Source organism: Phoca vitulina, unplaced genomic scaffold (genome assembly GCF_004348235.1).
Source record: "Phoca vitulina isolate PV1807 unplaced genomic scaffold, GSC_HSeal_1.0 scaffold15, whole genome shotgun sequence".
Classification (NCBI taxonomy): Eukaryota; Metazoa; Chordata; class Mammalia; order Carnivora; family Phocidae; genus Phoca; species Phoca vitulina.
This window is the reverse complement of record NW_022589718.1, coordinates 20,077,558-20,103,009: the sequence shown is the minus strand read 5'-3', so window position 1 is coordinate 20,103,009 and position 25,452 is coordinate 20,077,558. Positions and strand designations below refer to the sequence as shown.

General features: G+C 39.2%; 1 protein-coding gene across 1 annotated transcript in view; it reads left to right on the top strand.

Moving 5' to 3' along the window:
• The window catches only part of MTMR7 (myotubularin related protein 7), a 106,374-nt gene that overhangs the window by 30,924 nt on the left and 49,998 nt on the right, over positions 1-25,452 (top strand). The window contains exons 2-4 of the mRNA XM_032413530.1: positions 10,708-10,830; positions 12,129-12,291; positions 19,394-19,551. Coding sequence (XP_032269421.1) covers positions 10,708-10,830; positions 12,129-12,291; positions 19,394-19,551 — 444 coding nt within the window. The remainder of the gene's footprint in view (positions 1-10,707; positions 10,831-12,128; positions 12,292-19,393; positions 19,552-25,452) is intronic.

Genomic DNA, 25,452 nt, shown 5'->3' with positions numbered 1-25,452 from the left:
TTTAAATCTGGGTCTGCCGCTCTCTAGCTGTGAGTCCATGGGCAATTGGTTTACTCTTCATGCACTTCTATTTTATCATTTGTAAAATGGGATAATCACGTCTACCTTTCAGCTAGGGTTAGAAATAGTGCATGGACCACACTTAGTACAATACCTGGCACTTGCTAGTTGCTCAGTAAATCATAGTGTTGCTGTTCTTATTACCCTTCCTTCGTTATCCCTCTGCTCAAAAGGGAGAAGTTGAAAGGAATCTGCCATAATTGTGCTTCCTTCTTTACCATTGGCTTTTCTGGAAAAGTAGTCCTGGATTGGCCTGATTGTGATTCTCAGCAGTTAGCTAGTGGGGGAGTGAGGGAGTGGGTGCGGCTTCAAGCCAGAGCGGCCTCCACACCCAGGCCTGTGGATGCCCAGGGATGGCTCCCCAACCCGGGAGCTTCCATGTCCCAGCTTTGGGACATGCACCACTTCTCCTAATCACTGTGCTGATTACTGTACAATGTAATAGACCTACATTAACGATTGTGTATTTCAAACTGAAGTAATAACGCACATTTTTGTGTCGTCCATCTTCACATTTTGTGGCTCATCTGACCTGTTCTGCTTGTAATGGAAGAACCCTTTAGGAAAAATGAAGTCTGCCTTGACTTTTAGTTTTTCATTATTGTAACGGCCTCAAGTTTGGTGTCTGCTCACGTCCCCCCTTGTCACCTAGCCACTTTCTGACTAGTGATGTGGGAATGTGATGGGTGGGCAGTTAGAAGCCAGATTGTCTGTATGCTGTGTAGCCTGAATATCACCATTAAAGACTGTAGAAAAGTGGATGGCTAGATTGATAGATTTTAAAATATTATGTTTTCAGAAATGACATACACATATGTTGTATATGATGTTTTCTTTCATTTTATCTTAAAGAATTTTACGAGCATTAAGATTAAATATGATACTTTAACAAAGATGCAGTCTGGTGTCATCTGTTATAGAAAGGCAACCAGAGTACTTTCTTTTAAATACTACAGTAAGATACTTTATTAATTCAGACTGAAAACCACATGATACTTGATTATCAGAGGTAGAAATAACCCAGGAAGTCTTACCAAGTCCTCCAGGATTCACAGGAAGCCAAGTCCTCAGACTCCAGAAAGAGGAAAGGGAGAGGGAGCCTGGAGACTGGGGGAGAGCCATTCTCTGCTCCGGCGGCTTCTCCCCCAGGCTGGTAGGCTTGCCCTGTTCATCTCTCTCCTTTGGGCCCTGAATGCTGGATGTGGGTGCAGACTCTGGTGCTTCCTTTCCTTAGGAGACCCCAGGAGTTCTGTTGCCAACCATGTTACCGAGTGGCTGAATTTCTGGAGAAGTGAACACAGAATCATTATGGTTTGTATTTTCACAGTTACTGTTGCGTGTGCTTTCTGGCCTCTCTGTAAAGGACCCGTACCACTGAGTTCTAACTGCAGCCTGGTAGAGTGGAGAAAGACACTAAATATCCTTTAGGTCCTTTATAGAAGTGGGAACCCGGAGATAGTGAGTAAACTGCCCAGCGCCCCAGAGTTCAGTTCCAAAACCAGAACCGGCACCAGAGTCCAGGCCTCCTGACTCGCAAATACTTTGCTTTTCATGTTGGTAGAATTAGAAAATGTCATGATACCAAATTTAGCACGACAAACTATTTATCTAGCTGCTTTTCTTAGATTAGAACATAAACTTGTCCTAGGTTTTGGCTACTGCAGGCATTTTGATTTCTCCCTGTTCAGCAACCTCTGGATCCCTTCCCCCAGATGACTGGCAGTGACCTTCAGCCTAATTTATATGGTATTGAGGACTTGGTCTTTGGTCCAAGCAAAGCTGGTGGCCAGTGACATTTGCCTCTCTTCTGTCTTTTTCGGTAGAAGGTAATCCTAGCCCTCACTGCAGACTGCTGTCCTGAAGAGTAGCTTTACCTTTGTAGAGAGTCTGGTATGATTCTGGAATCCAGAATGTTCCACAATCCAATATTCGACCTACAGAGTAGAAGGTCAAGGCTCATATTCTATTATTAAGACTGAAATTAGAAGGTGTTGTGATGGAGAGTTGCTGAAGAGAGGCTCTGTGTCTCAGTGATTTCCAAGGTCCCCCTGATTCCCAGGGGGCGAGGGAGGGACGGAGCAGGCTTGTGTTCTGCAGCCGGGTGTCCTGTTTCAGACCTGGCAGTGACGTGGCAGGGCTCAGGGTATTCACTGACGCTTTTCAGCCTTGGCCTAGAAAAGCTGATGAAACCTTTTTTTTCCCCTCAATCTAAAGCCAGCAGAGCAGGGATGGGAATGAAAAGGCCGTTAACCTGGGGCACAGGCTCTTCCATTGAGTCTGTAAGATTCTTGAGGATAAACAAAGGTTCACTCTTATTCACCCTTTTGTTCTTCTTTGGACCTAACATGGTGCTCTGCATGGGCATTTTGTTGAATGGAGTTGGACGTTTGGTGGTCTCTCTTTTATTAGTTCTGAGAACCCTGAGGTCCCCTCTTGCCAGCATTTGGGCTCTTGTATTCCATGCCCAGGCTTTCTGTCTTTGGGTTAATCTCAAAGATTATGCTGATAGTGGTTTGTGAATATGGTTTTATCCATATTCACAGGAACCCAAGAGCCTATAATTTTGTCTGCAAGCATTCAATTTTCAAATACTAATTTTCATGTATAAAACTGGTTAAAAGAATTGTTTATCGATTATTCCATATATATTAATGTTGAAGAACAGGACTAAAATGACCTCAGAGGCATTCACTGGTGCCCACAGCCTCGGTGCCTGATGAACTTGGGCTCTGAGTTAGGCAGACCCTAGCTCCAGGCTGAGCCTCACCACACACTGCCTGCGTGGCCTGGGGAAACTGGTCCCCAGGAACTGCGAACTGGGGATTATGTAAGGACCTAACTCATGGGGTTATTGTGGAGATTAACTGAGGTCACTCATGCAAAGTGACGGCACAGTTCATGGCATAGAGTAAGTACTCTAAAAATATTTGTTATTGTTTTTATTATTATTATTTTGGTAATTTTGACATAAACCAAATGACAGCCAAGATTGGCCTGATCTATAAACTATCGGGAAGGCTATTTTGAACACTCCCATTTTTTCCCTTTGGAAATCCAAAACTCTCCCTGGAATTCCTGCCAGTTCCCGTGGAGGTTTGCGTTTCCACAGCTCTCTCTGGCATAATCTTCTGCTCCCACTGAGGTGGTCAGGTCAGAGATTGTCTCACCACCCACTCCCACTCATGTGTCTGTGTTCTGTGACCCAGCTGTGGAGAATTAAAACGTGCCTCTTACCTAGCTACACTGTCCTCGTCCAACCCATCAGCACATCATGGTGGATAACAACTGTCCTGAAGAAATGGGGCAAAGGCGAGGCTCAGTAAAGCAAAAGACTTTTCCTGTCCATCCCCGGAATGATTTCTTCTGGTCTGGCACTGCATTACCTAGTCAAATAATGCTTAAATAGAAATATTTTCTAAAATACACCAAAAAATTAAAAGTGCTTATGTTGGATTATGGGACTAGGGGTAATTTTCTTTCCTTCTTTCTATATTTCTGAAACTTTAAACATTATGTAAATAAGTACACATTTCATAATCTTTTTAAAAAAAAAGACTAGTTTTTTTTTTTTTTTTAAGATTTTATTTATTTGACAGAGAGATAGAGCACAAGTAGGCAGAGAGGCAGACAGAGGGAGAGGGAGAACAGGCTCCCGACTGAGCAGGGAGCCCAACATGGGGCTTGATCCCAGGACCCTGGGATCATGACCTGAGCCGAAGGCAGCCGCTTAACCAACTGAGCCACCCAGGCGCCCCAAAAAGACCAGTTTTTAAGGCCAGGGGAGAGAGCTTTCAAGGATTGGGGAAGACTTCGGTATTAACAGGAGAAATAAGTCCTTGCCCAGCAAACCTCATCTCCTTTTTCTGATCCTTTAAAATGTATTTCTCATGAGTTCCTCCTAATGGGAGTTGTTGTATTTTCTGTATCACAGTTCCAGATGCCCCCTCATTGGCAGCATTGGCAGCATAATAGGATTCTTTCTTTAACATGTCTTGACATGCCAGTTGTTTCTGGAAGGCTCCTCCTATCCTTTGGTCTTCTGCTGCTCCAGGATGGAGTTTCAATGCTCAGGCTATCCCACTCTGGCTTCTGCCCAGTTCCACCCTTAACTTTGACGAAGAGAAGAGTCTCTACTTTCTCAGCTCCTGTGGAGCTCATTCCTCTCTTACTGATCCCTGTGCTCCCAGGACCACTCCTGCTAAGGTCACCAGTGTCTTCCATGTCACTGAATCCAGTGGGCAGTTTGCAATTATTGCCTTACTTGATCTCTCAGCAGCATTGGGAACGGACACTTCCTTTCTCTTAAGCCATTTCTTCTGCACATGGTTCCTTGACAGCATGCTCTCCTGATGGTTCTCCTCCAGCTGGATTCCTTTCTAGTTCGCTTTTCTGATTCCTCTCCTTCTATCCATCTTTAAAGATTGGATTTCCTCAGATTTCTTCTCTTCTCACTCTACATGTTCTCCCTGGGTAACCTCTTTGGGTCTCATGATTTCAAATATAATTTATGTGCCACTGACTACAAATTTAACTGCATTTCAGCAAATCTAAGACATCAATGATGGTAAGATGCACCAAGATCTTATATCCCACAAAGAAAGACAGAAGCACTGCCAATTACATGACATAACAGCTTCTTACACATTAACTGTAAGACGAATTCCATTTTCAGAAATGTCAGAATATGAGGGCGCCTGGGTGGCTCAGTTGGTTAAGCGACTGCCTTCGGCTCAGGTCATGATCCTGGAGTCTCCGGATCGAGTCCCGCATCGGGCTCCCTGCTCAGCAGGGAGTCTGCTTCTCCCTCTGACCCTCCCCCCTCTCATGTGCTCTCTCTCGCTCTCTCATTCTCTCTCTCAAATAAATAAATAAAATCTTTAAAAAAAAAAAAAAGAAATGTCAGAATATGAAAAAGGCACACTCAAGAATTAATGATACGCTGGGGCGCCTGGGTGGCTCAGGCATTCAGCGTCTGCCTTGGCTCAGGTCGTGATCCCAGGTCCTGGGATCGAGCCCCACTTCGGTCTTCCTGCTCTGCAGGAAGCCTGCTTCTCCCTCTCCCACTCCCCCTGCTTGTGTTCCCTCTCTCTGTCAAATAAATAAAATCTTTAAAAAAAAAAAAAAAGAATTAATATTATGCTGTAAAATGTTTTTGCATAGATGAACTGCTATTTGCAGAGTATGAATACCTAGTGTGTCTTAAGCATGGTGTTCCTGGGAATGCACAAATGAATCATAATAACGTTGTCTAGAGAAGCTGGTAGTTTCCTGAGTCCTGTCTCTCCAGGCATGAAATAGGCCTTATTACCGTATAGCTTATTATATGTCTAAATAAGGTAGAATTAAGTTAGCTGAACAATGAGGCAGAGTTATTGAGCCAGAGGGTCATCAAGATGGTGTCCAAACTCTTGAGATTTGTTTCATTTTATCTACAGTTGACTGACTCTAGAGTCATAGTCAAGAATGTTCTGGTTATCTTAGGGTAAACCATGTGGTGGCCTCTGAGCAGTGCTCCCTATCATCACACAACTTCTCAGACAATTGAATTTTAATTTTTATTACTCATTTATTTTGTTGTTACAGATCACTGGGAAATTGTGCTCTTCTTGTTTCCCTTGTTTTTTTATTTCCTTTTTTCTCCCTCTACTTCAAAATTACTTTTAACAGCAATGGGACCTATAAGAACTATTGCCAAATTTTGGAAATGTAATTTTCCTGCAACAGCGGCCAAAGTTAACAAAAAGACACAGAAAAAAAATCTCATTAAGTATTCTAATCTACCACCATCTGCGAACCTCGTTCTGTTTCACTAAGCCTTTCTAAAAATAATCTGAGCGGTATAGCTTCCTTCACTTCTATGGAGAGAATAATCCATACTAAATTACATTTGCCTCAAAATATTACCTTATGTTCCATCTGATTATCCCAATAAAGTTTTGTCTCCTTAGTCCTAAGGGCAGGGAAAATCATTTACATTCCCTTTTTAGATGCTGTTAACTAGTGTATCACCCCTGAACCTCCACTTAATTTAGGTAGTTATATTTTAGCATGCAAATCAGTATTTTCCCATAGAAATGTTCCAAAAATAATATATCCCCTTGCTTTTCTTCTCCCACAACTGTCTTCCATAAGACCTTTCTTGTTGTTAGTTCAGAATAGAACATTTAATGACAAAAGTTTAAATAAAATAATCTGATCATGTGGGAATTGAAAAATATTCTCCTTAAATACTCCTGGGTCAAAGAAGCAATAAAAAAAATGCGGTTATAGACTCTTCTAGAAAGGAAGAAGAACAAGAATACTGCAAATAAAACCCATAAGGTGCAGCCAAAGATTTACTTGGAGGAAAATGATTGGACTTTAAGACTTGTTATTAAACAAAAAGAATGACAATGAATGAGCTGACTCGAACCTGAGAGTTCAAAAATGAACAAAGAAACAAACAAAGCCACATGATATACCAAGGAAAGCTGAAATATTATTAACAAAGGAGCAGAAATTAAACAATTAGAAAAGAGAAAAATTAGTAAATTTGTAGATCCAAGACTTGTTACTTTGAAGAAATCCCTTTGCCTATCTAATCACAGGAAAGTTAAAACGTAGTTCACAATTTAGGAATGAGAGAAAGGTTAAAGGGGGAGTGATTCATCCACAGATAGGAATTAAAAGTGTCTAAGAATTTGAAAACCAGCAATTAGAAGATAATTTGTAAAGACAATAGATGTCAAAATGAGATTTAGTAAAAAATGGTAACATTGAAGGGAAGCTGGCTGGCTCAGTCGGTAAAGCGTGTGACGCTTGAAATTGGGGTTGTGAAGCCCCACGTTGGGTGTAAAGATTACTTAAAAAAATAAAATCTTTTGGGGCGCCTGGGTGGCTCAGTCGTTAAGTGTCTGCCTTTGGCTCAGGTCATGATCCCAGGGTCCTGGGATTGAGCCCCGCATTGGGCTCCCTGCTCGGCGGGAAGCCTGCTTCTCCCTCTCCCACTCCCCCTGCTTGTGTTCCCTCTCTCTCTGTCTCTCTCTCTTTCTGCCAAATAAATAAATAAAATCTTTAAAAAAAGATAAAATCTTTTTAAAAAATGGTAACATTGAGTAGATATATAACCACATAAGAAATGGAAAGAATTATTAAAGAATTAATTCTGTATAAAGAAGTACCTTTTTTGTATTTTTTTGTTTCAAAAGATGTGTATGATGAAATCTTTCTAATTAATGAATGTCATCATAATCGTGATGAATTCACCTGATAAAAGTAGAACAAATAGGCTGGTACATGTCAGTCTCTCTTAAAAGTATAGATGCAAAAAAAAACCAGAAAACAAAACAGTTATAGCTGGTAAAATATAAGAAATATTAAAACACCAATCCTGAGAATCCAAGACTTGTTTAAAGATTAAGAAATCTATTGCTATTGTAATGTAGGACTAAAGTAAAAAAACAAATATTCATCCAAATACATATTTTAAAAAACACAGTGTTCATTCCTGATTTTTAAAAATCAAAATTCTTAGTGAATGAAGAATAGGTCACTTCCACAATGTGATAACAAAACATCAACATCAAACTCAATGGTGAAATATTGGAAGTGTTCCCATTAAAAATAGAGGTACACATGAAAAGATGCTCAACATCATTAATCATCGGAGAAATGCAAAGCAAAATCATAGTGAAATACTATCTTACACCTACTAGGATGGCTGTAATCAGAAGAGAGAGCATAAAAAGTGTTGTCAAAGATATGGAAAAATTAGAACTTCATACATTGGTAGTAGGATTGTAAAATGGTACAACTGCTTTGGAAAATAATGTGGAAGTTCCTTACAATGTTAAACAGAGTTAGCATATGACACAGCATTTCCATTCCTGGATGTATGTGTGTGTATATGTATATACCCAAGAGAAATGAAAACAAATGTCCTCACAACAGCTTGCACAAGAATGTTCATAGCAGCATTATTCATAATAGCCAAAATTCTTAATTTCAGGAAACAAACTGAGGGTTGCTGGAGTGGTGGGGGGTGGGAGGGATGGGGTGACTGGGTGATAGACATTGGGGAGGGTATGTGCTATGGTGAGCACTGTGAATTGTGTAAGACTGTTGAATCACAGACCTGTACCTCTGAAACAAATAATACATTATACGTTAAAAAAAAAAAGAAGATAGTAAGAAGGGAAAAATGAAGGGGGGCGGAAATCAGAGGGGGAGATGAACCATGAGAGACTATGGACTCTGAGAAACAAACTGAGGGTTCTAGAGGGGAGGGGGTGGGGGGATGGGTTAGCCTGGTGATGGATATTAAAGAGGATACGTACTGAATGGAGCACCGGGTGTTATACACAAACAATGAATCATGGAACACTACATCAAAAACTAATGAGGTAATGTATGGTGACTAACATAACATAATAAAATAAAAAACAATGTAAAATTAAAAAAAAAAGTAGAAACAACCCGAATGTCCATCCACTGACAAATGGATACATAGAATGTGATGTATCTATATCTTTATAATGGAATATTATTGGCAATACAAGGCAATGAAGTACTGACACATTCTACAAATGGATCAACTTGGATTGAAACATGGGTTGAAAACATGAGGCTGAATGAAGGAAGCCAGTCACAAAGTACGACATATTGTAGGAGCCCCTTTATATGAAATGTCCAGAATAGGCAAATCCACTGAGAAGAAGTACACTGACAGTTGCCTAGTGCTGAGGTGGTTGGGGAAGAAGTGAAGAGTGAATGCTAATGGGTACAGGGTTTCTTTGAGGGGCGAAGAAAATGTTTTAAAATGGATCGTGGTGATGGATGCATGAGGATGGTATGCACAACACTGTGGATATGCTAAAAACCACTGTGTAGCACACTTTAAGTGGGTGGGTATCTCAATAAAGATGTTATTAAAAAAAGAAACAAATGAAAATGTGCATGAATGCTGTTGCTGGTATTCACAGCAATCTGCCAGTAAACAAGGAGAGGAAAAGATGTATGAATACTGGAAAAGAAGAAACAGATTATTACAGAAAATATTCCTATCAGAGTGTCCAAGAGACCTCACTGAAAAAATTAGTAGAGGCAGTAAAAGAGTTTGGTAAAGAAGAAATTATAAAACACACAAATAAAAATTCGGCCGTAGGCTCTTCTCCTTACTGATAGAAAGAGTTCTTACGAGTACATAAGAAATGATGATCATCTAGTAGGAAAATAAACCAGTGACATGAAGGCCATTTACAAGAGACGCAATGGTGAATAACGATATGAAAGGAACATATCCGTAATGAAGGAAATACTTTTTAAAACTATGAGTTAATAGGTTAAGAGCCTCCTGTTGAATGAGCATCTTTTAGGTAGACATTCACAGGGCCTCAGGAATAATGCAACCATCTCAGACTAAGTCGTATGAATAAAAACATATTTTAAATACCACATTTTTTATTTACCTCATCAGATCCCAGAAAATTGGGCAGAAGTGGGATGGGACCGTCCAGTGCTCTTCTCAGAAGGCTGCTTTGGTTCTAGGGCTCAGAGAAGACAAAGGCAGCATAATGTCTTGAGTGCTGTTCGACCTTGGTGTCCTGAGGGGTACTCATTAGGTCTGCTCTCCTCCAAGGTTTTCCCTGGAGCAGGGGGGATGCCCTGTGCTCTCCAAATACATCAGGGCCACAGCTTCCATATTAGACTGAAGATTGGAGCCAATGTGATTCACTAGTCCCTGAAGCTTCCTCAGGGAAGCGAGTAGCCATCTTGACTTGAGAGGTGAGGGGTGAGCCAGGGTCTGTCTATAGATGGTTGATCCTCAGCTGCAGTAAGTAGCAGTGCCAAGCCCACCATCATTATAGGAGTGTTCCTCTGGTCACTGTGGTGGCCCTGCCTTGTTAGAGTCATCGTTCCCTCAGTTTCCACTTGCCCTGAAGAGATTATCTTAGAATGTCCATTATATTTTATATTGGAATGATCCCAATCCACATATCCTTGAAACTGCTCTGCCTATAAGAGAGGTATGCTTGATGAAAATTGTTTCCAGAGATCTCTCTTAACCATTCCAAGGTCAGTGGTGGAAATTCCACTTACTAGAGAGATTTTATTATAAATGAATGTGAGCATTTTAATTTGGTAGGTTTTCCTTGTAAACACGCAGAACATTTCTCTGATACTTTTTGCTCTCATATATTTCCTGCTAGTTTATGTGGAAGCAAACTCCCTTAAGTCTGTTTCTACTACCGAGAAATACATAGAGAGATATATTATTGTCCTTTTAATAGACATAATTCATACATGGTTATTGTAAAAACTCAGAACTATGATGCATACACTTCCTGCCTTCAATTAGAATTATATAATTATAGTGAAATAAAAATGCTGACTTATTTAAAATACAAAGAGGGCATTCTTAAAGAATAGGGTCTATAAAATTTTGTGGTACATTTAAAATGATATTTTAAGTAATTGGTGAATTTTTATCTTTTGATCTACAGAGTCACATACTGAGATCTAATTAAGAGGATGAGTTTTAGGTTTTATTATCAGGAGAATCCTCAGAATTATATATATTTTGGATTAAATATAAGATTACCTACTTACTATTTATTTTTATGAATAGTCTTTTGCTTTATGATAACTCTGTCAAACTGATTTCTCTAGGTCGAAAATGTCCGCTTGGTAGATCGAATATCTTCTAAAAAAGCGGCCCTAGGTACTTTGTATTTGACGGCAACTCATGTCATATTTGTGGAAAACGCGCCTGACGCAAGAAAAGAAACATGGGTATGCATTCCTTATTTTTGGCTTTATACATTTTCTGTTGTTTTGAGTAACAAGTTTTGACCCTGTGGTTGGGCTTTTGATATTTGGGTGTTCAGAGGACTGTTTTTGGAGGGTCAGCTTCGCCTTCTTTTGCACAGAGTCAAATCCCCTTGATCTACTTACTCATTTTAAACACTAATTATTTAAGCATCATCAAAGACAGGCCTAGAAATAGAGACGCAAGTGCTTCATGGTAGAGCTGTCAAGCAGAGATCCGAGAACATCAGTGCCAGGTTCGGCACTTAGCTAGGGCCTTATTTGCGATACATTGTATTTGTAGGATCCAATAATGCAGACCGTTTAGTTATTATGTTGTCTTCACTTTTCTGATAATTTGAAAACGGAGGAAAGCAAAGCTAGGGAAGAGTCCGAATGTCAGGATATTTCTGCTACTTAGTGATGAGACCATTGGATACATCTTATTTTATATAGCCACCCAACTCCCGACACTCTGACTAGAACCAGAATCCCTGAATTGTAGATTTTTCCCTTTTCTGTATTCTGTGGACATTGTTACATTTTCAGCGGAAGGTGGCAGGCATTACTGGGTGGAGAGAAATAGTGACAGATGGTGACTACACTTGGGAGCATAGCATAGAGTTGATGAGTCACTATATTGTACACCTGAAACTGCTGTAACAGTGGGTGTCAACAATACCCACATAACAAAAGATAACAAATGTTCCCATTGACTGAGCAGAAACCTACCCCCCGCCACACACTGAAGCACCAGAGAGATGCACTTCAGCCTCATTTTCTTTAACATAAATCTCTTCTCCAGCCTGCCTGACCACCAGCAGCTTAGAAAACAACAATCTCAAGTTGCTATTGAACTTGAGCATCCCATGTGGAATTAAGGAGCATGGTGGCACCTCCCAGTGGAGCCATCTCTAACTTTTGTTGATCGCGAGGTTTATTTTACTAACTTCTCATGACCTTATTTAATCTTAGCTATTAAGTGCGTTCACCATTTGACTACCAAAATGTTCCCTTACCTGGACTTGTACAAAATTGTATGCTGAATAGTTGGCTCTAAATAATTAGCCTGGCTATCAGAAGACTTGGTAATGAAAAATAAAATGACAAACTTAGATGGCTCTTTCCCAGAACATTGGTTCTTATTGTCTGAGTGCAGGTGTTGAGCTAGCTAAAGGTTGGGGGGGGGGGGGGGAGTGTTTCTTGTCCCGGAGATCTGGGTTGTGTTTGTCTCATTTATCAGTTATCAGTGCTTAGCTTCTCCGCATGACTTTTGGTTGTAGATTCTTCACAGTCAGATTTCCACCATTGAAAAACAGGCAACAACTGCTACCGGGAGCCCTCTGCTTATTCGCTGCAAGAACTTCCAGCTGTTACAGCTCATCATCCCGCAGGAACGAGACTGCCATGATGTGTACATCTCTCTGATACGCCTTGCGAGGCCAGGTAGGGCAGAGGAACTCAGCATCGTGTACGTCACACCCTGAGGTTCACAAATCGTGTTCAAGAAATATGCATAGCTTAAGAATTATGGTGTTTTAGGAATTATATGTTTTCCCAAGTCCTCCGATGAGGCCAAGAATTCTGAATGATTCATTACCTTTTAGGGGCTCTCCCTAAGTTGTTTACTATACGAACCTCTTTCATTATTCTTAGTATTCACTTTGTCTTGGGTGGGGGGGGGAGGGTTTATAGCTGTTCCTTTTGGAGTGAAATCGTATTAAAATCATGCCCTTCCCATACAATGATTATTGAGCCACCTTGCTTGAAGCCTAAGATAAAACTGACAAATTGTTTTGTGTGGAAAACATTAATATCAAACAGCTTAAGGGCACTTCCCCCTCTTGGGGCTTTTAAGGTTTGGTTTTTTATTGCTTTGTGATGGTGATAGAGGTTTCCCAAGGTTGGTATAAACAGACGTGTGTTAGCATCAGTTGTATTCACAGTGTGGATCTGTTGGTTCTCCTAAGCAAAACCTTCTTAAGTGTCGTGGGAAGAATGTTTAGTTGATTTGAAAAATAGATGCTGTCAGTTTCTCTTCTGTTCTGTCCCTCGGCTTGGGGTCTTCCGATTTATGGCTTCCTGGGCACTTCTAGAGAAGCGTTTCTTGTCTCTCTGTGTGGCTTGTATGGGTTGCGGTGTCCTTTTGCTGAAAAGAAATAGACATCTGAGTTTCTGGGGAGAATTCAGTAAAAATAAATCTTTTATATAAGAGTAATCTCCATGGTAGTGTTATACCGAAATCGCTGACAAGGGAGATGGAATATATCTTTATAGTTACTGTGCTAAGTGCTTTTTGATTCAGGACAAGAAGTTTGGTTGTAACGTCTGCAAGGGGCTTGGCTGGGTCCTCCATTTCATATGGTGTGACCGTATCATCTGCAGATAGCAAAGAACTCAAGTTATTTCTTGAAAATGATGCCAGGGAGCTGTCAAAACCTGATAGTTTTGACTTGACTTTGCTCCCCTTTCAAAGCAGTTGGTGGAGGATTTTTCATCTCCGTGTGTTGCACAGAAATGCAAAGTTAGCCAGAAAAGCAGTTGAACTTTTTAGAGGGTGCACTATAATTGGAACAGAAGTTCTGGGAAGATGTGTGTTAGGTTGCGTGCAACAGGGAATGCGAGGAGAACTGTGTATCAGCAATTTCTGTATCACTGATTAATGGCTGGGCTGCGTAATAAATGTGCTCTGACCGGACTAATAGGATTTAGGAATAGCCCAGAGAACTGGGAAAGAGCTGAGTGGCTGGAAGGGCAGATCACAGTGAACGTGAGGGCTGTGGCTGGTGCAGACAGTCATTGCAAGGGTCCCCATGGAGGAAAATCTCTGTGTTCCTCACTTTTTTTTAAAACTCCCACTTTTTCTTTTTTTTTTTTTTAATGTTTTATTTATTTATTCATGAGAGTCAGAGAGACAGAGAGAGAGAGAGAGAGGCAGAGGCAGAGGGAGAAGCAGGCTCCCTGCCTAGCAGGGAGCCTGATGCGGGACTCGATCCCAGGACCCTGGGATCATGACCTGAGCCGAAGGCAGATGCTTAACCATCTGAGCCACCCAGGCGCCCCTCCCACTTTTTCTTAAAGGTGACGTTTGGGAGGTAGGTATTAGACATAGCCAGAGAGCAAAAAAGGAAATCATAGTAATGAATTGAATTAAATTTATTACCTTAGAAGATTTTTAGAAAGCCACCAGCATTTTGAAACCCTGGAATCAGAAATGTCAGTTTACATAAAACACAGTACTTTAATAAGTGTGGGAAGATGAAATGGAACCCAGACAGTTTCACAGTTTAATGTTAGAGGCAATGCTAAAATTAGGATCTGTTACAGCCTACAACCTTGGAAGCAGGCTTTTGAATCTGGGTGGAGGTAGAGAAAGGTGGAGGGGGTCCCAGCTGGGAATAGGGGTGGCTTATCAGAGCCATCTGAAGATCTTTTACAAAATATACCTCCCCCTGCCTCTGGGTCTATCAGAGTAGGGGTGTGTGTGTGTGTGTGTGTGTGTGTGTGTGTGTGTGTGTGTTAGCACGATACAGCTCTCTGTGGTTGCTCTGGTTTGTCACCAGCATGAATCACCTATTTTCAGTACCTTTAGAGATATAGCTAAGTTTCAAGGTCCTGTAGAGGACAGATTTTCTTATTTCATTTTGTACAAAAGAAGAAATGCTTGGGAGCCCATTTAAGTCAAGTCCTATGAAGGAAATTTTCAGAACTCTTGAGATTCTCTCTTCACTGAATTAGGATTTCTAGGATAAGGGTACATCAAACTACTAAAACATTTGGCGAGATTTTATTGGTTGGTCTTTGGTGTGAATTCAGATTGGTAAGAATGAAAAATTAAAGTAGCCAAAGTCAGTAAGCTCTTTAATTCTTTATAAAGAATAATTTAGGTTAAAGTAAAACTTTGGCCCCAGTGAGAAATAGATCCAGTGTACTAATAAGGATATACATTTTTCTGATGAAAAGACCCCTATTTCTCAGAGAGCTTCCATTTTTCCCATGTGCATTCTCCTCCCTCTGATTTGGCTTCTGCTGTTTATTTTTCTATCAATTATCTTTCCCTCTGTAGTGTTCCTGGGCCCTTCAACATTTAAACCATCTTTGTTTATTTTCCCATTTTTTCTAAACAATAGTTTTTTTTTTTTTCCAGTTCTTCTTAGTCCCCAGTTCTTCTGCACACATATTATGATTTTACAAATCTTGTGATTGACATCATCTCATTTGCTCAATTTCACTTTTTTGGGGGGTGGGGCTTAATTTCACTTTTGACATCCTTGTCTGTCATGGCTGCTTATGCAGTGTCTGCAGTGGTAATTTGCTTTTTATTGACGATACTAATCTCTGAGTCCAGAAGTCCTTTTCCACTAAGGGTTAGCTTCCACAGCCCTGGTGTTTCATTCAAACACTTACTTGTTGAAAATAGACAGCAGACGTCTCCTTATTTTTATTCTAAATCTGCAAAGTCCAGTAATAACCATGCTGTCTTCTCAACCTTGTTTCACTGGTTTTTCAGCTCTGCTATTTTAGATTGCCTGAATTAAGCAGGTTGGGAGCAGCTGAGCTTTCAATTGTTACTTTTGGTTCTAATAAACCCCACATATGTGTGTCCGCCTGATGACTGCCGGTCACTTTTCCCTTCCTAGACCCACCTCCTCATTCTGCGAATGCCCATTTGTGTTTGTTCTTTCCTTTGGAGTTTTAAAAAATTTGCACAAGGGAAACAATCAGTAAAATAACTGTATTATTCAGGTTTTACATTGGTCATTGCAAGTTTTTCTTTTTAAAGTATTTTTTTATTATAATATTGTTACCTTTTGTTTCTCCCAATTAGTCTATCACGGTAATTCCTACCCTATTTTTTTTCCCAAAATATTCTGTTTTCATAACCAGTTAGCCTGATACCTGGGAAACAAACCAGGTTGTTTTTCTTTTTTCTCCAATTGCTTTGTCTTACCCACAGCTGCCTTATCTGGTGGAGTGAACACCCTTTCCTTTTTTACAGGAGAGAAGGGGTGGGGGTGTAGAGACGGGGCCATTTGGAGGCTGGGTGGTTCCAAGTTGAAAATTGCCACTTGATGGCATAAATACCCCCCCAGGGAGTAGGAAGTGGGATTGCCCAAGAGCCAAGGCTTTGATGAGAGCAGTAGGTATGGAACCCATCGCAGTGCCGAGGGCTTCCCTGTGTTCAGGAGTCCAGATGAACAATAGTGCTCAAGGAATGCCAAGTCAGTCAACACATGCATCTCTCAGGCCATCTCCTGAGTCCTGAAACGCTGATTTGGCTTTCCTAGAAACGTCCCCAAAATGCTATCAATTCTTCTTCTTTTTTTTTTTAAATGCTATCCATTCTTAATTTAAGGCAGTATTTTAGAAATTGTTCTTTTTCTTTCTGGATAGAAAAACCTTCAAGTCTGCCTTTGCTTGGCAATTGTAAGATTTAAATAGGTAAATAAAGTAAATACTAAAATGATTTCTGCATAACTTTTTCTGAAAAACCTTTTTTTTTTTTAGATTGGAGGTGCACATTCAGCTTACTCCCACAGTGCAGAGGCGTGTGGGGTATTTGCTTCTTACGGGAAGAGCTCTGGAGGAGAGCCCTTTGGTGCACCTCCTGTTGAACCCTGCTCTCACTAATAGCAAAAGACATTTGAGGTTGGGTGTGATGGCTCAGACTCCGTGGGGTGAGAAGCCAGTGGAGTATTTAACATGTCTGTTTTAAGAGATGAGGGTGAGGAATCAGGGATCTGACCTTTCTGAAGGAGACGTGTTCTCCATTCAGATTCTGTAAAGACTAGAGATTTCTTTAGCCCTACTTTTGGTGTTGTTTTTAACTCACCTCCTTGTGATTACTAAGAATTCTGCTACGTATTTTGCAGGAGATGGAGGTGAGAGGAACAGAACATTGTGAACGGGAAATATTCAGTAAAATTTACATCTGTGTTAATGGTACTTTTTAATTTCTCAGAGTAGGCAGTCATCCACTGAAGGCTTCCCCTGGGCTGGCCTTTGGGTAAGAAGCTGGCCTATGTTAATAAGACCGAGTTTTGGCTGACAAAAATGTGGGTTTCTTTGCCCTTGTGTAGAATTTTACTTAAATTGGGCTAGAGCTATGGTTGATCACCCTTTTGCTTAAAAATAACTCAAAGGAAACATTTCACAGTTTTAGTGGCAACCAATCCTAATGCCTCCCAGTTCAAGAATGATCTTCTTAATATCTGCTATAAACTGTTCTTGCTTTAATTTCTGTTCCATGTGCTTGCCTCCTCCCAATGACAGCAGGCGTAAGCCCATACAAAGAAAACTATCCATAGTTCTAGAATGGTTTTCTCCTTCTACCTTTAAACCTAGTTGTAACTACTCGACAAAGGGAACCTAACGTCCATTATTAACCCCGTGTTCATAAACCCTTCTTTCACTGAGGGACTGAGGCTTTCTCAAGAGATTCTTTTGGCCTCTTAACCAAATTGCATTTGTGGTTAACGTTACGATATCAGAGGCCTGAGTCATGAAATGGTACTGAGAGATGGAAAAGATGTGTCAGTGTCCACCCGATGGTTCCCAGAACAGGATCTCAATTTCGTAGTCTTCCTGCTCCAGTAGCTAAGATTACAAGAGACAGTTCCTACTGAGAGCGTCTACTTCACGTTTGTACAGATACCTGTGGGTGTGTGCTTTCTTATTGGTTGAAATTGTCAGTGTCTCAAAGCTTGAAGTTTAGAAATATATCAGGAGAAACTGAAATAGAACATAGTTTATCTAACTGATAAACTTACTTTTGCTTCTTTCCTACAAGAAAGAGTGCATGTCTAATGAAGAAGTCTGGTCCTTAAAATATGATCCTTATTTTTCTTCCTCCTTGTAGATGAGTTACTTCCATGGTAATCACAACAAGCCTGAAACTGAGGTTAGCTCTCAGGCTGCCTGTGTGTTTCTGTGGCCTTTTGCTGGTGGTGAGATCCTTTATTGGGCCTCCAGACACATGTGGAAGAGCCATTAAATTAACCACATCTGAATGTCATCAACAGATTAAGGAATAAATGGGGGGACCTAAGAAAATTGAGGAGAAAGAAACCTATTGGAGAAAAAGAAGATGATTCAGGGGATGGAACAAGGAAGGAGAAGACACAAAAGTGGTCCATCTGGGGAGAAGGATCTGCCTTAGAGGGGCAATGCGTGTGATTAGGAGCATGCACTCTATAGCCAGATTGCCTAATTTAAATCCAGAGTCTCCACTTACTAGCCCTGTGGCCCTGGAGATATTCCTTGACCTACCTTTGCCTCAGATTTCTCATCTGTAAAATGAGGCCCATCATGGGTTAATACATTTCTCATCTGTAAAATGAGGCCCATCATGGGTTAATACATTTACTAAGAACAGAATCTGGAATGAAACACGTGTTCAGTGATAATCAGCCATGATTTATCTTTACCGGAGGTGCTTGGATCTGCACTCCCCAACATGGCTGCATGTGGCTCGTGGGCGCTTGAAATGTAGGTAGAATGAGTGAGGGTATGCTCTCAAGTGTGAAATACACGTGGAATTTCAGAGACATTATGAAATAAGATACATAAAGTATTAAAAAGTTTTATATTATACACATGTTGAAATGATAATATTTGGATATATTGGCTTTCTAAGAAAATATATCAGTAAAATTAATTTCATTGTTTCTTTTTAGTTTTTTAATGTGGCTGCAAGGGCATTTTAAGTGACACATGTGGCTTGCTTATGTTTTTGTTGAACAGCACTGGCCTAATTGCTTCCTTCAACATAACAAGATCAGGGCAGGAAAATCAAATCCTAACTCTAAATGGGGAAGGCTGTTGGCCCTGGCCTCACAAGCAGAAAGGGTGGTACATAAAGACATAGACATCCTGGCAGAATCGAAAGCAGACTTTCATCAGACATCCTCGAATTTGCCCCTCATGACCACGGTGCCTTACACTATCAATTGATTTTTTTATGAATCCTATGAATTTTGTATGAGCAGTGCAATTATGACGTTGATATGTCTGCTATAAGTTCAGATGTTTTCAGGGCAAACATCTGAATACATTTCACAGCTTTTCAATTGTTATTTCCTTTTTTTCGTATTGTGAGTATCAACATGGGGCAGCGGCCTGGGCCTCCATCCACCTCGGGGAGGCCATCCCAAATCCAAGCTCGATATACATAAACAGATTGAGTTCTTGATGTCTAATGGTACATACATTCTTAATTAATTTTTAAAGTCCCCTTTCTTACGTGTTCTGGAGAATATGTTTGGCTTCAAAAGCAACTTAAAAAAAAAGCCCAAAATGGAGAAGGCCTTGTTTCTGAAGGGAAAGGAGCTTTTGCAAAATTGAGTTCGCTTGTTCCAAGGTCTCCATGTCATTGCTGGGAGGAGGTGGGTGAACCTGCCCCCAGAGACGGGGCTCCTTGCAGTGTCCCGAGGGGCAAGAAGCTGCTTTTGCTTCCTGATGTAATCCAGCCCAGATAGAATGCTTTTGAGGAGATTTGGTTCTGGATTTGACTTGGTTTGATTTGGCTTTATTCTCCTTTATCTTGCAGTGAAATATGAAGAGTTATACTGCTTTTCATTCAACCCCAAGCTGGATAAAGAAGAAAGAGAACGGGGCTGGATGCTGATCGATCTCGGTGAAGAGTACAAGCGAATGGGCCTCCCTAATAATTATTGGCAGCTCAGCGATGTGAATAGAGACTACAGAGTGAGTGCGGAGGCGTTACTTAATCCAAGGGAACTCATGATTCACATAGCTTAGCATGACCTCTGTTTAATCTCCTTTAGTTTTTACAGCTCTTTGTAGATACAGATCTGTGGATTTGCAAGTCTCCCCTGGTTACTGTGAGCTGCATTTCCTACCTGCATCTAGAATCAAAGAGTTTGGCCAAGGGAACCTTAGAGAACCGCCCCCCTGACACCTCCCCCTAATGGTTAAGGAGATGGAAACCCAGAGAAGCCCAGTGGCGGGCTTCATGGCCAGGCAGTGGGTGGGAGAGCTGGCCAGGGCCAAGTTCTCCCATCAGCTCTTTTTATAGTGCAGCGAGTGATTAGTGGGGAAGTCACAAGGACTCTGATGGCAGTCTGGCACCAGCTCCTCTCTGTACTCACTGAACTCTTGATTGGTACACAAGGTCACCAAGAGGCTTCCCTAGAGAAATGTGGAGAAATGTGTCTAGGCTTACAGAAAGGCCTATGGAGAGGAAGGGAAGCAGGAGGGGCAGAATCAATCTCATATTGTCCCTAATGATGGGCTTACAAATCAATGTTGGTTTCCCTATTAATTTTTAAAATATTTTAGGTAATAAAAGCAATGCAAGAATGTTGCAGAGAATTTATAAAAGCAAGAAAAAAGAAAAAATACCCACCATCTCAGTGCCCTAATGTTCTTCTATTAGGTTTTAAAATTTTCCTTCAGTTTCTTTTTCTCATCTGCATAGTTTTAATAGCTCTTTTCTTATGTAAGCAATGCATTTAATGATTCGAAATTGGAAAATACAGAGGAAAGGGAACTGTTCCAATATATATAACGAATATGGAATCATATTACACATGCCTTGTGTTTGCTTTTCTTCACCCATCATACTGTTTTTTCCTAATAAATATATTTTATATCATTTAAAAATGTTCTATAAAATCACATAGTATGGCTATATCCTATTCTTTCTACCTAATCTCCAATTTTTAGACATGCAGATTATTGTTATTTTTTATGATTTTAAATAAACATAGTGAGAACATCCAGGTAACTATACTTCTGCCCATGTTCAAATTCTTTTTAAAGACAAATTCCTAAAGGTGAAATTTCTGTGTCAAAAAGTTTACATAAATTTTTGTACATGTTGTCAAAAAGAACTGCAGAAAAGTTGGACCAATTTATATAAATTCTCAGCAGCCGTGTATGAGAATGCCTGATTCTTTGTTCCCTCGCTGAGAAAGATGTCAGTTCTTAAAAAGTTTTTTTAACAACTTGATAGTGCGACAAGTGATGTCTCATTTTAATTTAATCTACATGCTTTGTTTCTTGATTTGTAGATTTGTATATGCTGATTGACCATTTATATCTTATCTCCTGTTTATTGACCATTTCTGATTACATTTAAAAAATTTTTTATTATTGACGTATAGTTGGCATACAGTGTTATATTAGTTTCAGGTGTACAACATAGTAATTCAGCTAGTCTATACGTTATGTAATGCCCACCACGGTAAGTATAATCACCACACAATGTTATTACAATATTATTAACTCTATTCCCGTGCTGTACTCTTCATCCCTGTGACTTATTTATTTTATCACTGGAAGCTTGTACCTCTAACTCCCCTTCACCTCTTTCTTCCCACCCTTCTACCTCTCTCCTCTGGCAACCAGTTTGCTCTCTGTGTTTCTGAGTCTATTTCTGTTTTTTGTTTGTTTCTTTGATTTCACATAAGTGAAATCACATAAGTGAAATCATATGGTATTTGTCTTTCTCTATATGACATATTTTACTTAGCATAATGCCCTCTTAAGTCCATTTATGTCAGAAATGTCAAGATCTCATTCTTTTTTATGGTTGAGTAATATTCCTCTGTGTGTGTGTGTGTGTGTGTGTGTGTGTGTGTGTGTGTGTGTAATATATATATATACACCACATCTTCTTTATTCATTTATCTATCAATGGACACAAGTTACTTCCAGATCTTGGCTGTTGTAAATAGTGCTGCAATGAACAGAAGGATGCATATATCTTTTCAAATTAGTGTTTTTGTTCTCTTTGGGTAAATACTCAGTAGTAGAATTGCTGGATCATATGGTAGTTCTATTTTGAATTTTTTCAGGGACCTTCATACTGTTTTCCACAGCAGCTACACCAATATACATTCCCACCAACAGTGCCAAGGGAGTTCCCTTTTTTCCACATCTTGCCAACACTCGTTACTTCTTGTCTTCTTAATACTAACCATACTGACTGGTGTGAGGGGATACCTCATTGTGGTTTTGATCTTCATTTTCCTGATGATGAGTGATGTTGAGCATGTTCTCATGTGTCTGCTTGCCATTTGTATGTCTTCTTTAGAAAAATGGCTATTCATGTCCTCTGCCCGTTTTTCCCTGGGATTATTTCGATTTTTTGGTGTTAAGTTGTGTAAATTCTTTATATATTAAACCCTTATCAGATATATTACTTGCAAATATCTAAATATCTTCTCCCATTCAGTTTGCTTTGTTGATAGTTTCCCTTGTGCAAAAACTTTTTATTTTGGTGTAGTCCCAATAGTTTGTTATATAAATATAGTAATAATTAACTATATATATAAAAAGCATTAATATTTATACAAATGCATATATTTGATTGCTAGCTAAAGGAATAAAAATAGTACAGTCCTGGTGCAAAAATACACACATAGATCAATGCTATTAAACCTCCTAATGTTCCCTCCAGAACACCTTCTGCTCCAATGTCACTGACTGCCATTTGGTGTTGTCCTTCTCTATTTATAATGTTTCTACATATGTAAGTGGTAAAAATGTATTATTTTGTGTGTTTTTAATATTTTCTATACACGGTGTTATGATGAATGTAGCTTACTGAAACTTGATATTTCACTTAACATTGTATTTATGAGATTCGTTTCATTTTTAGCACACACATCTATAATAGTTACCATGTGCCAGACACTGTTCTAAAAACTTGACTAATGTTAGCAGTCCCATGTGATAGCCGTTGTTATCATCCTTGCTTTACAAATGGAGAAACTCAGGCATAGACCGATTAAATAACTGTCTAAGCCATTGAGAAGTGAAGAAACTGTTGAGACCTACAGCTCTCATTCCTTCATTCTTCACTGTGGTATTATACTGCATTTTACAGGTAGACCACAGTTTAAAAAAAATTATTCTTATCCTTTTCTCCCTCTCCCTCTCTTTTTGTTTTATCATCACAAAGCTGTTAACTGGCTTATACATGACTCATAGTATATTGGGAGTTTCCATCTAGGAGTAGAATTTCTGAGTTACAGTGTATGTGGATTTTAGCCTTACCACGTATTGCCAGGTTCTTTTCCAAAGTGTATGCATGGACTTATAGACCTAATAGCAAGATATACAAGTTCTCCCTACTCCACAGACTCACTGACAGTTGGTACTGCCTTTGTTTGGTGATAGACCTACTCATTGACCCAGCAGTCTTACTTTTGGGAATTTATTCTAAAGAGTCAACATCATACACACACACAGTATGTGTAAGGTGACTTATTGAAGCATTGTTTGTAACAGCATATATTAGAAGAAACCCAAATTTCTTAATAGAGGATGAGTTAAATAAGTTTTGCTCTCTCCATATAATTAAATTAATGTGTAACCATTAAAAAATATGGAAGATTTCTGTCTACTGATAAGGAAATTTGTTATTTGCTATTTGTTATTTTTTATCCTTTTTTCTATAAGGTTGTCTTTTTTTATTGATTTGTAGAAGTTCTTTATATATTCTAGCTAATAGTATGTTATCATGTATAGCTGTTGCAAATATCTCTTCTTCGGAGATGTTTAAATATTGCCCCTGGGGAATCTTTGGATCCTCAGAAGTTTTGAGTTGTTAGTGTTTCCTGTTTTGTTCCATGTTTTAGCATATTGTTTTTTTTTTTTTTTTTTTTTAATCCTGGCCTACTTATGAACTCTGTCCCAATTTTACACTATATAATTTCCATAGTTACATTAGTACCAATTATGGTTAGTATGGTTTTATAATAAGACTTGATATTGTATAGGTCAGTTCCTTCCACATCATTCTTCTGATATCTTGAATTTATAGATTATTTGGGGTAGAATGGACATGTTCATGATACTGAATTTTCTTCATAATTACACTTAAATCTAACAACCATAATTATACTCTGTGAGTAGACATTTGGGGCTTCTTTGTTTCACTTATTATGAAGTATGTGGCAATGAATTTTTAGCCTTGAAATGAAAGGGAGGAAAATCCAAGTTTACAAAAGAAAATTGGATACATTTTTAAATTTTTAAAAAATATAACACGCCCTTGAGTCAGGAAGAAAATGAATCTAAGCTACATCTTGTAGAATAATATTTTCTTGGAAACACAGGTTCTTCCTATTTTTGATGAGATTTCCTTCTCGAATTAGCACCACAAACATGACTCATATTTAGTCACTTAAGTCCTACATGTAGAGACTACAAAACATGAGTTACTCAGCATTTCTTTTCCAAAGTAACACACAGCAAACCAAAACTAACAACCAACAAACTGTGTTGAAACAGAAGAGGTAAAAACTTAGGGGATTTTCTGATTTTACTAATACCATTGAAATGGGGAGAAAGGATTATGTACCCTTATTTATTACCAACTTAGACCTATAATAAAAGTTGATTTTCTCAAAAACTTTCTAATAGTCCATTGAGAAAGTTATGATGTCATCCATTACTTTTGCTTTTCATCTCGTGGTTGAGAAAATGTTTACTTTTTCCTCCCTTCTTTTACAAGAGTTATTTTTTCTTCTTTTTTTTAGAGAAGGGGGGGAAGGGAGATGGAGAGGGAGAGAGAGAATTTTAAGCAGGCTCCACGCCCAGCGAGGAGCCCAACATGGGGCTTGATCTCACGACCCTCAGATCATGACCTGAGCCAAAGTCAAGAGTCAGATGCTCAACCGGCTGAGCGACCCAGGTGCCCCTATTTCTTTCTAATTAGAACAAAACATAGGTTCAGAGGCTGTGCTGCTTTTTTCTGTTTGTGTGGTCTTGGGGGGCTAATCATCATCATCATCATCATCATCATTTCTATCATTATTACTCTTAGTCCTACTTATAAGACTTGTCTATGATAGTCCAATTCTCAAAGCGAAGATTCCCTTCCGTACATAACTCCTGAAATTGTCTTTCTTAAATAAAATAATTGTCATTCATTACTAGGTTAAAATTTTAACCTGTTTCTCTTGGAATAAAATTTAAAGTATAATCTAAACCAGTAATTTAAAATCTTGTTTCAGTTTTCTACAGCTGTGTTTTATATATTATGTATTTATTTTATTTATATATAAATAATTTTATGTGGCTCATACCCTCCTTCTCCCCTAATAGTACATCATAAATTCCTTGAAATAAATTTTAGATCCTAAATGCTTAAGAAGAAAGTTGTCTGTGTAGATCTGTCTCAGTCTCTGACAACTAACTCTCCAACGTGCTCAGTTGAGTGGTCCTCAATAAATACAGAGGTCTAATTAAGATGCCTTGGATGGCATCTCAGGTGATACTACCCTACAGTGGTAAATGCATTTACTGCAAGAGTATAATCAGGTCAACAGAGATCAACTTTACTGGGAATGTAAAGTCCTTGAAGCCAATAACTCTTTTGTTATTCATTACTTCCCTAGCACCTAACATAATGCCTGGCACATATGAAGTATTCAGTAGAAACTTGTTGATAGACAACAATATTGTACTGTAATCATCAAACTTGCCAAGAGTCTAGAACTTAATGATTCTGACCACTGAAAAGAAAGGAGAATTATGTAATGTGATAGGGGTGCTGATTATCACTACAGTGACAATCATAGTACAGTATATAAATGTATCAAATTAACATGTGTACAATGGTATGTGTCAAAT